The sequence below is a fragment of the Nannobrachium achirus genome, assembly GCF_963921795.1.
Source record: "Nannobrachium achirus genome assembly, chromosome: 6".
NCBI classification, from domain to species: domain Eukaryota; kingdom Metazoa; phylum Chordata; class Actinopteri; order Myctophiformes; family Myctophidae; genus Nannobrachium; species Nannobrachium achirus.
The window spans coordinates 22,041,505-22,055,548 of record NC_137815.1 but is presented as its reverse complement, the minus strand read 5'-3'; the positions used below and the strand labels follow the sequence as shown (position 1 = coordinate 22,055,548).

General features: G+C 41.6%; 1 protein-coding gene across 1 annotated transcript; it reads right to left on the bottom strand.

Moving 5' to 3' along the window:
- Window positions 1–211: 211 nt before the first annotated feature.
- On the bottom strand, window positions 212–11,211 carry isy1 (ISY1 splicing factor homolog). Its single transcript, XM_080727755.1, has 11 exons — window positions 11,106–11,211; window positions 10,505–10,527; window positions 8,734–8,785; window positions 6,540–6,605; window positions 6,400–6,442; window positions 4,695–4,807; window positions 3,942–4,059; window positions 3,378–3,500; window positions 2,884–2,999; window positions 1,491–1,577; window positions 212–919 (listed from the first exon to the last, which is right to left on the bottom strand). The coding sequence occupies exons 1-11, from the start codon at window positions 11,106–11,108 to the stop codon at window positions 812–814; spliced, it is 852 nt and encodes a 283-aa protein (XP_080583881.1). The 5' UTR covers window positions 11,109–11,211; the 3' UTR covers window positions 212–811.
- Window positions 11,212–14,044: the final 2,833 nt, after the last annotated feature.

The window sequence follows — 14,044 nt, the reverse complement described above, 5'->3', positions numbered from 1 at the left end:
TTCCACCATAATGTCCCCCCCATGAATGCTTGGGTTAAAAGTGGTTAAATATCTTCATCCTTGGAAGGAGTTTTCTTAATGCTTAATTAGCACATCAACAGAAAACCATGTTTGTTTCACATTTGATTCACTTTAATAAAACAAAGTTCATGTAGAAAAATATTATTTACACAAACATCTCATAATGCTGCGGTCACCTAGCAACCGTCACTATGGAGACACATCTCCTCCTGGCAGGATGTTGTTTACATCGCTGGTATTGTGCTGCTCCTTCCAGGTGGCCACTGGGAGGTACGCACGCACGCGCACACACACGCACACACACACACACACACACACACACACACATGCACACTAGAGCTCTTCATGAGTCCAAAATGATGGACCCCAAACCTAATGGACCTGCGAAATTTGCTCCAAAATTCGATTTCTTCCAACATTACAAAACAGACCCCAACTTTAGGCCAAACTTATAATTACAATGGCAATACAAAGAATATCAGTTCTACCAGCAGATGCCAGCTATAGACTTTTCCATAATGAAACCTACCAGCTACTGTACGTTGCAGCCCAAAATAAGAGACAAAAACTGTACATTATAGCCATGTTTTCACCTCACTGAAGGAGGAATCCACGCATGTGGCACACATGCACAGCTCAATGTTTTCCTGAGGTGAATTTGGACCGATGCGGACACGGGTGACCATGATAAAACACGGACTGGTCTCTGGCATTGTTGGGTATTTTTGGTTCAGGTAGACCTGTGAAGAGCCCTCTCTCTCTCTCTCTCTCTCTCTCACACACACACACACTACATTCCCAGTAGTGTTTTGGCCTCTTGGCTCTGTGCCATCAGAGACTCACTGGCGTATCGTTCCAGTAACTCCATCTTCTTCCGACGAACCAGCTCCTCCTCCACCTACACAGACAAGACAGACATTAGTCATGTTTCCTTACAATTATTTATAAAGGACTGAAATCAACAACAACATTTTTTACCTAAGCATGAGTTACTTTTGGTATTTAAAAGTATATTTTGCTGCCAATACATACTGCACGTTTGCTCAGGTAAAAACTTGAATAAAGGACTTTTACTTAACAGTATTTCAACAGTATGTCGTCACTGTCGGGCAGAAACCTCGTATCTCCAAGTTTCAAATTTGTACGTTTTCTTTGTGAGGTAAAGCCCTGCTTCATCATTCAAGGCCGTCGCACAAAAGTAGTGAAAACAGCAGATCTACAAGCACACAACGCCTCGCACCGCGACGTGTTGTGTGCTTGTAGATCGGCTGTTTTCACTAGTTTAGTTCATTTCTTTAAATGATAAAAACAAACGGTTTTGGACATACCGTACAAGGTTTCCACCCGACAACGACGATACGTATGCTACTTTTACCAGCACTGATGAAATTAAAACATGACACAGCGGTTGTTTTCCACTGGGGTTGTGCAGCGGTGCGATCATTACAACAGCACCGAGCGTCTCTCACCTCTTTCTGTGAAGGTACAGGCACATGGGCGATGAAGGTGTGGGCCCCCTCCTCTTCCTCCGTCTGCTCTCTGTTTTCTTCATCCCACTGACAGACAGACAGCTTTGGAGTTAGTACTAATGATATCATTTGAATTTTGTTCCTATTAAAAGTCGCCTTGTGTATGGTATACATGACAAAATACAGCACACCAAAATCTTAAAAGAATATATTACAAATAAATATTCAAGTAATATTTTTTGTTCTTGATCATATAATCCTAGGTATACAGAGTTGTTTTGGCTTTAAAGTTAATGTAGACTAGGTTCATTTCCCATTGCAGTCCATTTACCACCAATGACATGCTCCTTAGTGCTGGGATCCGGTGTACAGCCTGCCTACTGTATCCAGTGATCGCGCACGTTTTCCGCTTCCGTTTTGACGCCACGGCTAGCGAGCCAATAAGGCTTATTGGCTCGCTAGCCGTGGAGTCAAAACTTGTGAATAAGCCAACGAGGCGATCTACTGCATATGCAACATGCCTGCTCGTCAAGTGCTCCCCATTACATTGTGGTCTCAATAATCCCATGCCAAACAAAGTCTGTTGTAGACCTACAGATCTTGCAGGTAATCCGTTTCTGTACGGCGTTGCGGGTGAAACGCTCTCGGTAAGAGAGCGCAGCCATGTTTGTTTACAATTTTGCTTTGCGGTCATTATTGAGCTTGTGCAACTTGGCAGATTGTAAGGGAAGGGAGAAAACAAGCGATGTAAAAAAGTTTGTTTAAGTACAACCACAGTCTACTAAGTGGAAAAACTGCTACGATTGGTTACTAAAAACACCAGCGATTTGTTGATAATGAAATTCGTAGTCATCGATCTTAATCGATTTGTTGTTGCAGCCTTTGTTCAAACACAGCTGAAGGTAGGGGTGGGCGATATGGAAAAATACAATATCACGATATTTTCCCAAGCTGTATCACGATACACGATTCTATCACGATTCTTTTTTCACGTTGGTTTTTATGGTTATTTTTCAAGTTACTTGACAAACACTAGACTCTCTGCGTCTCTGGGTTCCTTTTGGGGTCTAAATTGAACTTTACAAGTATGTAACTCTGACAGTATACAAATGAAACCAATTTGGTTTCATTTGTATACTGTCAGAGTTAAGTCGAGACCTTGACATTTTAAAGTTTGAGAACTACTGATTTAGACCAAAATGCAGGCTTAAATTGAATTCTGCAATGAATCTCTGTATTAACGATTAAACAGGATTTTTTACAAGGCTCCCTCAATTGTGTCACGATATATACGATACCTCTGAAAAGGCATATCGTGGCGACATTGTATCGTCTCAACGATAAGTATCACCATATCGCCCACCACTAGCCGAAGGTGCAACCTGGTCCTCACCTCTTCATCCTGAACAGCGTAGATACTCTCCTCTTCCTCGTCTGCTGCTGCTCCTCCTGCTCCTGCCAGCCGAGCCTCTTTCTCTGCTTTCCATTTCTCTACCGCCTCAAGTATGGCTACACACACACACACACATACCGGCGTAAATACACATAAACTAGTGGTTCTAAAACGTTTTTTTTTTTTTTTTTTTTATTATTATTATTTCAAGGACCACCATAACTCTGAGAGGGTACAAATGGCAAATGGGTCCATTTACTTCCATTTGTACACTCAGAAATACAGCTCCATTTGGTTCCTAGCTGACGATCATTTTGCTGGGGACCCCTCAAGGACCCCACTTTGAGAACTACAGATATACTGTAACCACAAACATAAATACTATGTTTTTTATATTATCAAAAAATCATAATGACAAAATTTGATGTATTTTTTTTATAATAGACTAAATTGATTACTCTTCGTTTTGCTTTGATCTCTGACCAGTCACTCACCTTGTTTTTCATAGGTTAGTTCCAAAGGAAGTAGGATGCCGTCATCTTCATCTCTGTAACCGTAATATTCTGCATCCACCTCCTTCATCATCTCTGCCCTGGTCCTCCTCGCGGCAGGGGTCGCTGCGCGCACACACACACACACACACACACACACGTTTAAATTAGTTACACATCAAACTAAGTCTTAATGCTGATCGTTGCTGTCAGGCAGAAACCTCCTATCTCCATATTTAAACTTTTGTGTTTTTTCGTAAATTGACACCCTACTTCATCATAATACAGCGTCGCACTAAAGCATCAAAAGTAGTAGATATACAAGCTCGAAACACAGCACAAAGCGACACGTTTTGAGCTTGTAGATCTGCTACTTTTGCTATTTTTGAATTCGAATCCTGAAAATTAACAGTTTTGGACATAATATGAGGTTTTCATCCGACAGAGAGCATATGAAGTACTAAAGTGCTGTTTCTGTAGACAGTATTAACAGGTGGAGGTTTAAGTACTAAGTAGAGTAATAGTAGTATTAATAGAGTAAGTGTAGTACTTGCAGTATGTACTTACGTTCTTTCTCAAACAGTTCTCGAACTCCTGGTAAATCTCTGGCGGCTCCAAAGTACTTGTACCCTCTGTTACCAGGTACTTCTTTACCTTCGTGATCCAACATCTTAGGACCTGTACGCTACAACAGCACATTACATAAACATTACATACAGTATGTACAGTACATGAAAACGTGATCAAAGAACGATAACCAGGGTACCCACACATTTTTACCAATTAATTTCCAAAACTTTTCCAGAATATTTAACCAGATTTCCAGTACTATATAACAATAATTCAGCTAAATAACGAGTTGCTTACTCCTATGCGCAATGCCCAAAGACAGGTAGTGTATGCCAGTGGTTCTCAACCTTTTCAGGCCGTGACCCCCGAAATAATCCTATTTGAAGAGAGTTGAGGAATTTTGTATAACACGGTTCTATTGTGAAAATAGCAGATCTACATGCTCGTTGTGAGCATGTAGATCGGCTGTTTTCACAATTTCTGCCTCTAATATTTGACAATTTGGCCCATGTTTAATTTGTCATTTCAGAGGTGTTAACAAAATCAATAACCAAAGACAATGCATAGCTATTTTTTCCAGGACCTTCCAGGACCCTTGATAAATTCCAAAACTTTTCCAGTACTGGAAAAATATTTTTCTAATTTCAAAATATTTCCAGGAATTTCATGACCGTGGGAACCCTGTTACATACAGTATGTACAGTACATGAAAACGTGATCAAAGAACGATAACAATGACGACAAACTCACAGCATAGTCGGGTCCTCCCAACTCTTTGATCCTGACCTCCCAGTGACCTTTCTCTCTCAGCAGTTTGTTGATTTCATCGTTTAGATCTCGAATCTTGAATTCTCCCAGACCAGCTGGACAGACAGACAGACAGACAGACAGACAGACAGACAGACAGACAGACAGACAGACAGACAGCCGTCAGCATGGTGATAGGCCAGGCTGTTATTACATAAACCAGGGGTTTTCAAAGTGGGTGACGGGGCACCCTGGGGTGCCGTGACGGCAGTCCAGGGGTACCGCGAGATCATTTGATAATATTTGGAATTTATTTGGACACTTGAAAAAAATATTTAGTATCATTTTAAACTTGAAGTACAAAGTTATTTTCAGTCAGTTCTAACCAAAATGGCTATTCTCAATGTTTTCCTCGCAACATAATCACAAGATAACGTCACTGTCGGGCAGAAACCTTGTATCTCCAAGTTTCAAATGTGTACATCTTTTGCCCTGCTTCATCATACAAGACTGTCGCACAAAACTAGTGAAAACAGCCGATCTACAAGCACACAACGCCTTGCGATGCGAGGCGTTGTGTGCTTGTAGATCTGCTGTTTTCACTAGTTTATTACATTTTATAGATGATAAATACAAAACGAACGGTTTTGGACATACAAGGTTTTCACCCGACAAGGACGATATGCTATAAATATAAGGTGCTGGGAGTGAAAATTATAATGTAGGGGTAGGGGTGCCTTGGATTAAAAAAATATTTATGGGGTGCCCTGAGACCAAAACGTTTGGGAACCCCTGACATAAACGCCTAATCGCAATTATTTTAGATACTACTATACTATTCAAGTATAAAGTTATTCAATCATTCATAATGTTACAGTGTGCATCAATAGAAACACAATTAAATCGTCAATCGCAACTATTTGAGCGACAATCGTCAAGTAGAATGTCATAATGGTGACAGCCCTATGGTGGACAGTGCATCTACTGCTATGAATTAACACATTCTCATCGCAGGCTGTCATATTTGCTGTCAACACATCACTGTTCGATATCCATTTAACCCATTTAGAACGGGTACACATTATTGTGTATCATTATTTTATGCTTTAACTATTGAAAAATAGCAGATATACAAGCTCGCAGGAGCGGCACCGAGTGCCGCGCTGCGAGCTCGTAGATCTGCTATTTTTTTTTTAACGTGAAATTAGAATTTTGATCCGATTCTATAAGTGTCTTTTGAATCCTTCTAAGATTTTTTGAAAAACCTATGTTTATATGTCAGCAACCTGGCCAGCCATCGTCAAAGAAAAGGTCCTTTTCAGTTAACTGGAACTCAGTTAGTCTGTTCTTGAGAGACTACCATGTCAGTGGTTCTCAAACCTTTTTTGATGTGAAGGACCCCCAAAATGATATGTATTTGTCCACGGACCCCCATCTCACAATATTTAGTTCCAGGGACCCCCCAGAAGCAGAATTTGAGTTACAAACGTTCGCTTTAAAAATACATATACCGGTATTCAAAGATTTGCACACATTTTCACGACTTTTTCAAAAATAGCAGATCTACAAGCTCGCAGCGTGGCACTCGGTGCCACTCTGTGAGCTTGTATATCTGCTATTTTTCAATAGCTAAAGCATTCAATAATTCTAGGCCACATGGCATGCGTGCGTGTGTCCTTCTCTTATCCAACATCAGGAGTTCTCTCACCGTTCTGGATCTGAGCCACTTTCTTTGAGACTTCACTGACGATCTGAAAAACAAACGCACGTTTAATTTATAGCAGGTCTGACATAAACACTGCCATTATGAGAGACAAATAGAATAGCATTAATAATAATAATAATAACCTGTCTCCTCCACTTCTCTGCTTTAGGAAGTTCACTGCACTCTGAAGCCAAGAACGGCCTCCTCTCCTTCAGACAGACAGACAGACAGACAGACAGACAGACAAACAAGTGTTTTATTACCAGTAAGACTCCCTAATCGGGAGATAAGCGACCGTTGGTCGCTTATCTCCACAAATAGGCCAAAAGTTTGTTTTACCAATTATCAAGACATACGGGCAGTTAACAGTTTGCCATGGTTACTCATTGAAGTTGAATCTCCATATATGGAGATAACCTACGCATCACACTAAGTCTGACCTCACCAGCCCATATTTGGGCATGAGCAACTTATGTCTCCATATATGGAGATATGATGACATCACACAGTCCTCAGCCGATGATGTGGCGTGATGTCATACAATACACAAACGAGCCCTACAGTATAAAGGGGCAATTCTTGCCAGGAAAGAAGCATTTCTTCGACTCAGACCTTATCGCCAGGGTTGGCTTATAGCAGCTGTCGGTAGGACCATATATGGATTCTGTTAGTGTGGATCTCCTAACAGGGCATCATCTGGGATACAATCCCTTTTATGCCCATATATGGAGATCCCTAACAGAATCCCTTTCATGCCCATATATGGAGATCCCTAACAGAATCCCTTTTATGCCCATATATGGAGATCCCTAACAGCATCCCTTTTATGCCCATATATGGAGATCACTAACAGCTAACAGAATCCCTTTTATGCCCATATATGGAGATCCCTAACAGAATCCCTTTTATGCCCATATATGGAGATCCCTAACAGAATCCCTTTTATGCCCATATATGGAGATCCCTAACAGAATCCCTTTTATGCCCATATATGGAGATCCCTAACAGAATCCCTTGTATGCCCATATATGGAGATCCCTAACAGAATCCCTTTTATGCCCATATATGGAGATCCCTAACAGAATCCCTTTTATGCCCATATATTATGGAGAAATCCCTGCTCTGAGTATCTGACATCAGTGTGAAGTCACCTGTTTATGCCCATATATGGAGATCCCTGCTCTGCGTATCTGGTTGCTATGGTAAACAGTTGGTTGCTAGGGTAAAAAAACATGGTTGCTATGGTAAACAGTTGGTTGCTAGGGTAAACAGTTGGTTGCTAGGGTAAAACCATGGTTGCTAAGGTGGTTGCTAACGTACACTAACAGACCAGCAACAACAGACTGTTGCCACAGCAACGTACACAAAGGTTTGTGTACACATGTGGTGTGATGTCATACTGATGCGGAGATATGAGCAGGGCAAAGGTGTGACGTGTGACGTGTGACGGACGGACGGACGGCTGGTGGAGGTTTTCATAGTAAACTGCTCCCTGACGGTCGCAATCAGTGTTCATGTGTGCAGTAGTAGGGATGGGACGATATGAACATTTCATATCACGATTATTGTGACAAAAGAAATCTCGATTCACGATATTATCGTGATAATAAAAATCTTTAAAGTTATCCTGGGGCGGAACATTTGTCCCAAAAAAAAGAAAGAAAAAAAAAACGTGACGCGTTGTGAGCTTGTAGATCGGCTATTTTTTAGCAAAGACATTTGATAGGGAGTGAAAAAAAGACTGTATCAAGTACGTATATTATAAGTACCTTTTACCAATTATAGAGGGTTTAAGTGGTACCGGATGAGCAGCTTGGCAAATAAAAGGTGAATTGATCCCAGTGCATGACGGAGGACGATAATAGGGCTGTCACGATATGAAATTTTACATGACGATTAATTGTCACTCAAATAATTGGCGATTAACGATTTAATTGTGTTTTTGTCGTTGATAATAACATTTCTGTTTGGCTTTTAGGCTTTGAAGTTGCACATGGCAGATATGACACAAACTAAATACACAAATAAATTACTGACATATTTGACAACTTACTACTTAAAAAATAACTTTGATAGTGGAAATAGCCGCAATGCGGCGTGTTCTGCTATTTCCACTATTTCGGACATTTTTCAACATTCACGATTATGACGATTATGACAAAATAATTGCGATAATGTCAAATAATCACGATTAGACGATTATGTAATAATTGTGACAGCCCTAGACGATAAATTAGTGTTTTAAGATCACAATAAACAATAATATCGCTTATCTTCCCATCCCTATTGTAGTAGCAGAGTAGCAGTAGTGCAGTAGAATCCAAGTTACTTTCTTACCTTCACTTTCCCCTCCTCCAGCTGGGCCTGTCTGAACCGAGCCAGAGCAGTCCTACAATACACAAGGCATCAACCCATTAACAACAACCGAGTTGTGAACACAAACACCAGCCCAATAACTAGTAGTTAGTGGTTCTCAAATATTGTATAGGGGATTAGGGGTCAATAAATGGCACAAACTATTTTCGGATGGGATCTGCAGAAAAACACATTCATTTGGGGGTCCTTAAGTTGACATGAAAATGATTGAGAACCACTGCAATAAGGGGACATGTTTCCATTCCGACATGTCTCCATTCCGACATTGACTTCTTATTGTCGGAGTTGCAACACTTCCATAGAGGTTAAGGTTAGGGTTAGGGTAAGAGATGTGGTTAGTGTCAGAATGGAGACATGTCGGAAAGGAGACATGTCGGAATGGAGACATGTAACCCTGCAATAACTAGTGCAATAACTCATTAACGATGTTGTAGATGCCCTTATCCAGAGCAAGGTAAACATAATCACACAAATAGAATGCAGCAGAAAACTAGGATGCCATAGCCTTGGATCAAGACTATCATATTTAACATTTGCATATCATAGATACGAAAGTAAAGGTTCATTCCCACCGTACACGATAAAGATAACGATATGTCTGCGTTTGCGTCAATTATGAAGGCTTTGTTTATTGTTGTGGTGTGGACGGTGGACGCTGCCATCCATTTCAATTGAAAACGATATGTTTTTTATCGTTATCGCGCCCAGTGGAAAAGGGCCTTAAAAGTCAGACTTGATAAAATGCTAAATGGTGCATTTATATAGCGCCTTTATCCATGGTGCTTTATTGATCGCGCATTAATTTACATTCACCGACACATTCAGACACCGATGGCGGAGGAAACCATGCAAGGCACCTGCTCATCAGGAGCAATTAGGGGTTCAGTGTCTTGCTCAACAAGACACTTCAACACAGACTCTGGGGGAGCCCGGGATCGAACCTTCCGGTTGCCAAGAGGCCACTCTACCCCTGAGCCACTGCCGTCCATAAATACATGACAATCCTGATCCAAGGCTAAGCATGCCAGGTAAATCATTAGCTGCAAATTGCAACACTAGATTTTATTTTAATCGGATGAATCTAGGGTTGCAATACCTCCCAAAGGCAGCCAATGCATCAAAACAGTTTTTTGCTATCTGATTGTAATAAACAACTTCAAATTCAGCTATATTGGGGCTCTATGGAAAGCTTTCTATCTGCAAAGAGTTTATTTCATAAAACTCCACCGTAGACATGTTATGAGCTACTTTCTGTCAAGAAATCCGAGCAGACATGGTTTATTTTCTAAGTGTTATTTTCGGAAACGCTCGTCTTCTATTACGCAGCGTCCCGCTGCCTCCTGCATTATGTGACCTTTAGAACCAGGACGGTGGTACACAGGACAGGACCGCTGAGTGACTTCCCACGAGCGCTTCCAAACTCCAGCACTTAGAAAAAATAATCACCTGAAGCCAATTTCTGGATAGAAAGTAGCTTTTAACATGTCTAGGGTGGATTTTTATGAAACAAACACTTTGCAGATAGAAAGAGGATACTCCAAGCTTTCCATACAGCCCCAATATTGGTGAGTTTGACGCCGTTTAATACAATCAGATAGCAAAAAAAACTGTTTTGATGCATTGGCTGCCTTGCAACCCTAGATTCATCCGATTAAAATAAAATCTAGTGTTGCAATTTGCGGCTAGGTAATCATTGAGCCCAGCATCTGTTTGACTCAAACACAATACTCACATGGCTTTCTCTGCGTTTCGAGCCTGGAAGAAAAGAAAGGAAGGGAGGTTAGAAGCTAGGCATACACAGACAGACAGCAGTTAACGCCAAAGTCACAGACACACAGATTTCCCAATGCTTGTGTATATTTTATAGCTATTTGACATTCACAAATTCTGATTAATATCTTATTAGGATACATCATTCAGGACTCAAAGAACTCATCAGGAGCAAAATATGTTTAATGAAATGACTGAACACCTGTTAGGTTACATTTCAAAAATGTACAGTACACAGACACGTTTCATTGATTGCATATTGAGTTAACCACCACTGCACTACTAGTACTACCCCATATTTAAATGAAAACAAACAAAATAGAACATACTCTGAGCTCGTATGTCTATTTTGGCAAAGAATAAATGTAGATGGTGGGGAAATCGAAATACATATCACACGTTTTGGCCAGGGTGAAAGTGTTTACAGTACTTCAAACATCAGTTAGCAGTTAGCTTAGCCGTTATGCCCCTCCATTCACATTACACGGCTCCAGAGCACCTAGCAGTTAACAACAGCATTTTAAACGTCTTTGTAGGTTATAATACAAGCAGGTGTTTCTTACCATCTCTGCTGTCAACTGGTTTTAGCCTGTTGGATTAAATGTGAACTGTTAGTTAAACTGTTGCTTAATTAAACTAGATTAGATTTAACTTTGTAGTCCAACAACGAACACAGCACGACCTGGAAAACCACAGGAAGTACTTCTTGACAACAAGCCTGGTAGCTCGACGCAAAACGGTGTCGCGTGTCAGAAATGGCAGATCTAGAAGCCCACATCTCCTCATATTCATGGCGCGTTGTGGGCTTGTAGGTCTGCTATTTTCGGTTGCTGTTTCCGGCAGACTAGACGCTCGTTCGCGTAATGCTGCCTCCTACTGTTCGGGAAGTAATTAAACACATCAACTTTTTGTCACTGTCACATCCATACTCTATGGTGGTCACATCACATCACAGGTTTATAGTGTAGATTAAAAGAACAATGGAATATCATTAGTAGTAGTAGTAGTAGTAGTAGTAGTAGTAAAGAAGAGGTAACCTATTTGGGTTGTATGAAAACATCTGTGATTATAAAAGTCAAACCAAAGAACAAGATGTTTGGGCAGGATCTATTCTTATATCAACAAGAGTGCAATGAGGACTCAAGCTTGATCTCTCCTCATTCTATTTTGACTATGCCGGCTGCACCTCATAGTCTCACTGTCACTAAAAACAAAAGTGCAGACCTCTGTGTGGAGTCGTGTTGTGTTATAACGGTATTACATCAGTAGCTGATGTAATAGAAGACAGAATAAGTACAGAGCAGCACTACAAATCATTGCTGCCACACAGTTCTGGAAGACTGGCCCCTTTGGAGCCACACTGTAAAGATCTTTGTCATACATCATTCAAAATCCCCTGCAGTCAAATCATACTGCTCACTTAAAGGGGAGAACCACCCATTTTCAACATTGAACTATGTCATTAATATTAGTGCGGGGCGTTAAGGGGAGCAAATGCTAATTTCGTGCAAATTTGTCTTAAAGCACCAAATTTTGCACAGATGTAGCCCAGGGCATGTTCTAATGATTTAGCTAGGGCGCCCGAGTTTGCGACCTTTGGGGTCGCCACAGCGGCCAAATCAAGTTGGGCTCCCATCGACTTTCTATACAGGAGGAAAATACCCAGGGTTTCTGGGTATTTAAGTAGGATGTGAGGGGTCTAACTAGGCCTAGGGGTTTGTCATGATGCTGAATCCATTGCAAGCATTTGTTTTGCACAAAAAATAAAACATTCAGAAAACGGCCACAAAACTGTGATTAGTGATGAAAAGTGATGAGTCATCACTAAACCATCGTTTTCTGGGGCCATTTGTAGCCCAAGGAATGTTTTTTATGCAAAACAAATGCTTGCAATGGATTCAGCATCATGACAAACCCCTAGTTAGACCTCTCACATCCTACTTAAATACCCAGAAAAATATGTTTTTCTGGGTATTTTCCTCCTGTATAGAAAGTCGATGGAAGCTCAACTTGATTTGGCAGCTGTGGTGACCCCGAAGGTCGCAAACTCGGGCGAATTTCACCGGAAGATTACAACGCATGACGTAACTTCTGTTAAACACAGCACTTCAAGGGGGCACGGTGGCGCAGTGGTTAGCGCTTCGCCTCACAGCTAGAAGGTCCTGGGTTCGATTCTCGCCGGGGGACGCTGTGGGAACTGGGGGCGTGTTTCTCCCTCCGCGTCATCAGCGCCCACACCCTAGGTGGGGTCGGCGATAGGGCCTTTCTGTGTGGAGTTTGCATGTTCTCCCCGTGTCTCCTAGGGTTGATATCCTCACAAAAACATGCAGTAATCCTGGTCTCAATAATGCCTCCCCCTGGCCAGCCGGGGCGCTTGATGGAGGGGAAAGGAACTGGTTGGAATAACGTGTTCCTTCCACGCGCTACGTCCATCCCGGGGAAATCCCCCCTGTCAGGTGAAAAGAAACAACTTGGACTACTCATGCATTGAAGGAAGCATGAGGTCAGTCCGTTGTCTCCCCAGGTGCGGCAGAGGGAGAGCAGAGCCCAGGATTACATAGGCAATTGGCACTGGGTGAAAAAGGGGTTGCAAAATCGTGGGATAAAAATTATAAAAAAATAAAAAAAAAACACAGCACTTCAGCCACTTTTGAAGAACCAAACGGAAGTCATATTGTGGCCAGGGTGATGTATACACAATAATGTTGTCTGCAAAAAGCAACCTCATGGTGGCGCTAGAAGAGGGGCATATGAGAAATCAGGGGCGGAGGCAGTGATTTGCCAGCCAAGGAGTGTGTGTGCAAAGTTTGGCATGGATAGGGGCAACGGTGCTGGAGATAAGAGTAGGGCCAAAAGTGTGACGTGACGTGTCTGGCCATGGACCCCTGTAAGAGAATGTTTTTTGGTTAGATTAATAATTCTACTGTCCATATAATGTTCTAAAAAGTTAAAAAATGTACATGTAAAAAATAGCTGATCTACAAGCTCATGCGAGAGCTTGGAAATCAGCTGGGTCCAGGCCGTCCCTTATTTCAAAGAAAAATAAGTGATTTTGTATAAATGGTAAATGGTGTATTTATATAGCGCCTTTATCCAAGGACGCTTTACAGAGATTGTGCATTACATTCACCCATTCATACACTGATGGCAGAGGAATCCATGCAAGGCACCAACCTGCTCACCGGGAGCAACAAGGGGCAACTTCAGAGTCTTGCTCTAGGACTCTTCGTCACTAACTCTGGGGGAGCCAGTGATCGAACTGGGAACTCTTTGGGAACCCTCTGTGTTCTAATAACGGTTTCTCTACCCCTGAGCCACTGCCGCCCCATGTATATTATATTAACCACTTTAACCCCAGCATCCATAATCTGGGGGGAGCATTAGCCAAAAATAACTGATCTACTACACACTTGTGGACTAGACAGGATATTTATGGCAAAGAGATTTGGTTTAGACACCTCAGGTCCAGTTTAATGGCCTAGTAAACTAGACTCCTCCTGCC

Coding starts and splice junctions, on each gene's coding strand:
- isy1 (XM_080727755.1), bottom strand. Junction 1,578..2,883: donor ACGCTGTTCAGGATGAAGAG/GTGAGGACCAGG, acceptor TCTGTCTGTCAG/TGGGATGAAGAAAACAGAGA. Junction 920..1,490: donor CTGTACCTTCACAGAAAGAG/GTGAGAGACGCT, acceptor TTGTCTGTGTAG/GTGGAGGAGGAGCTGGTTCG.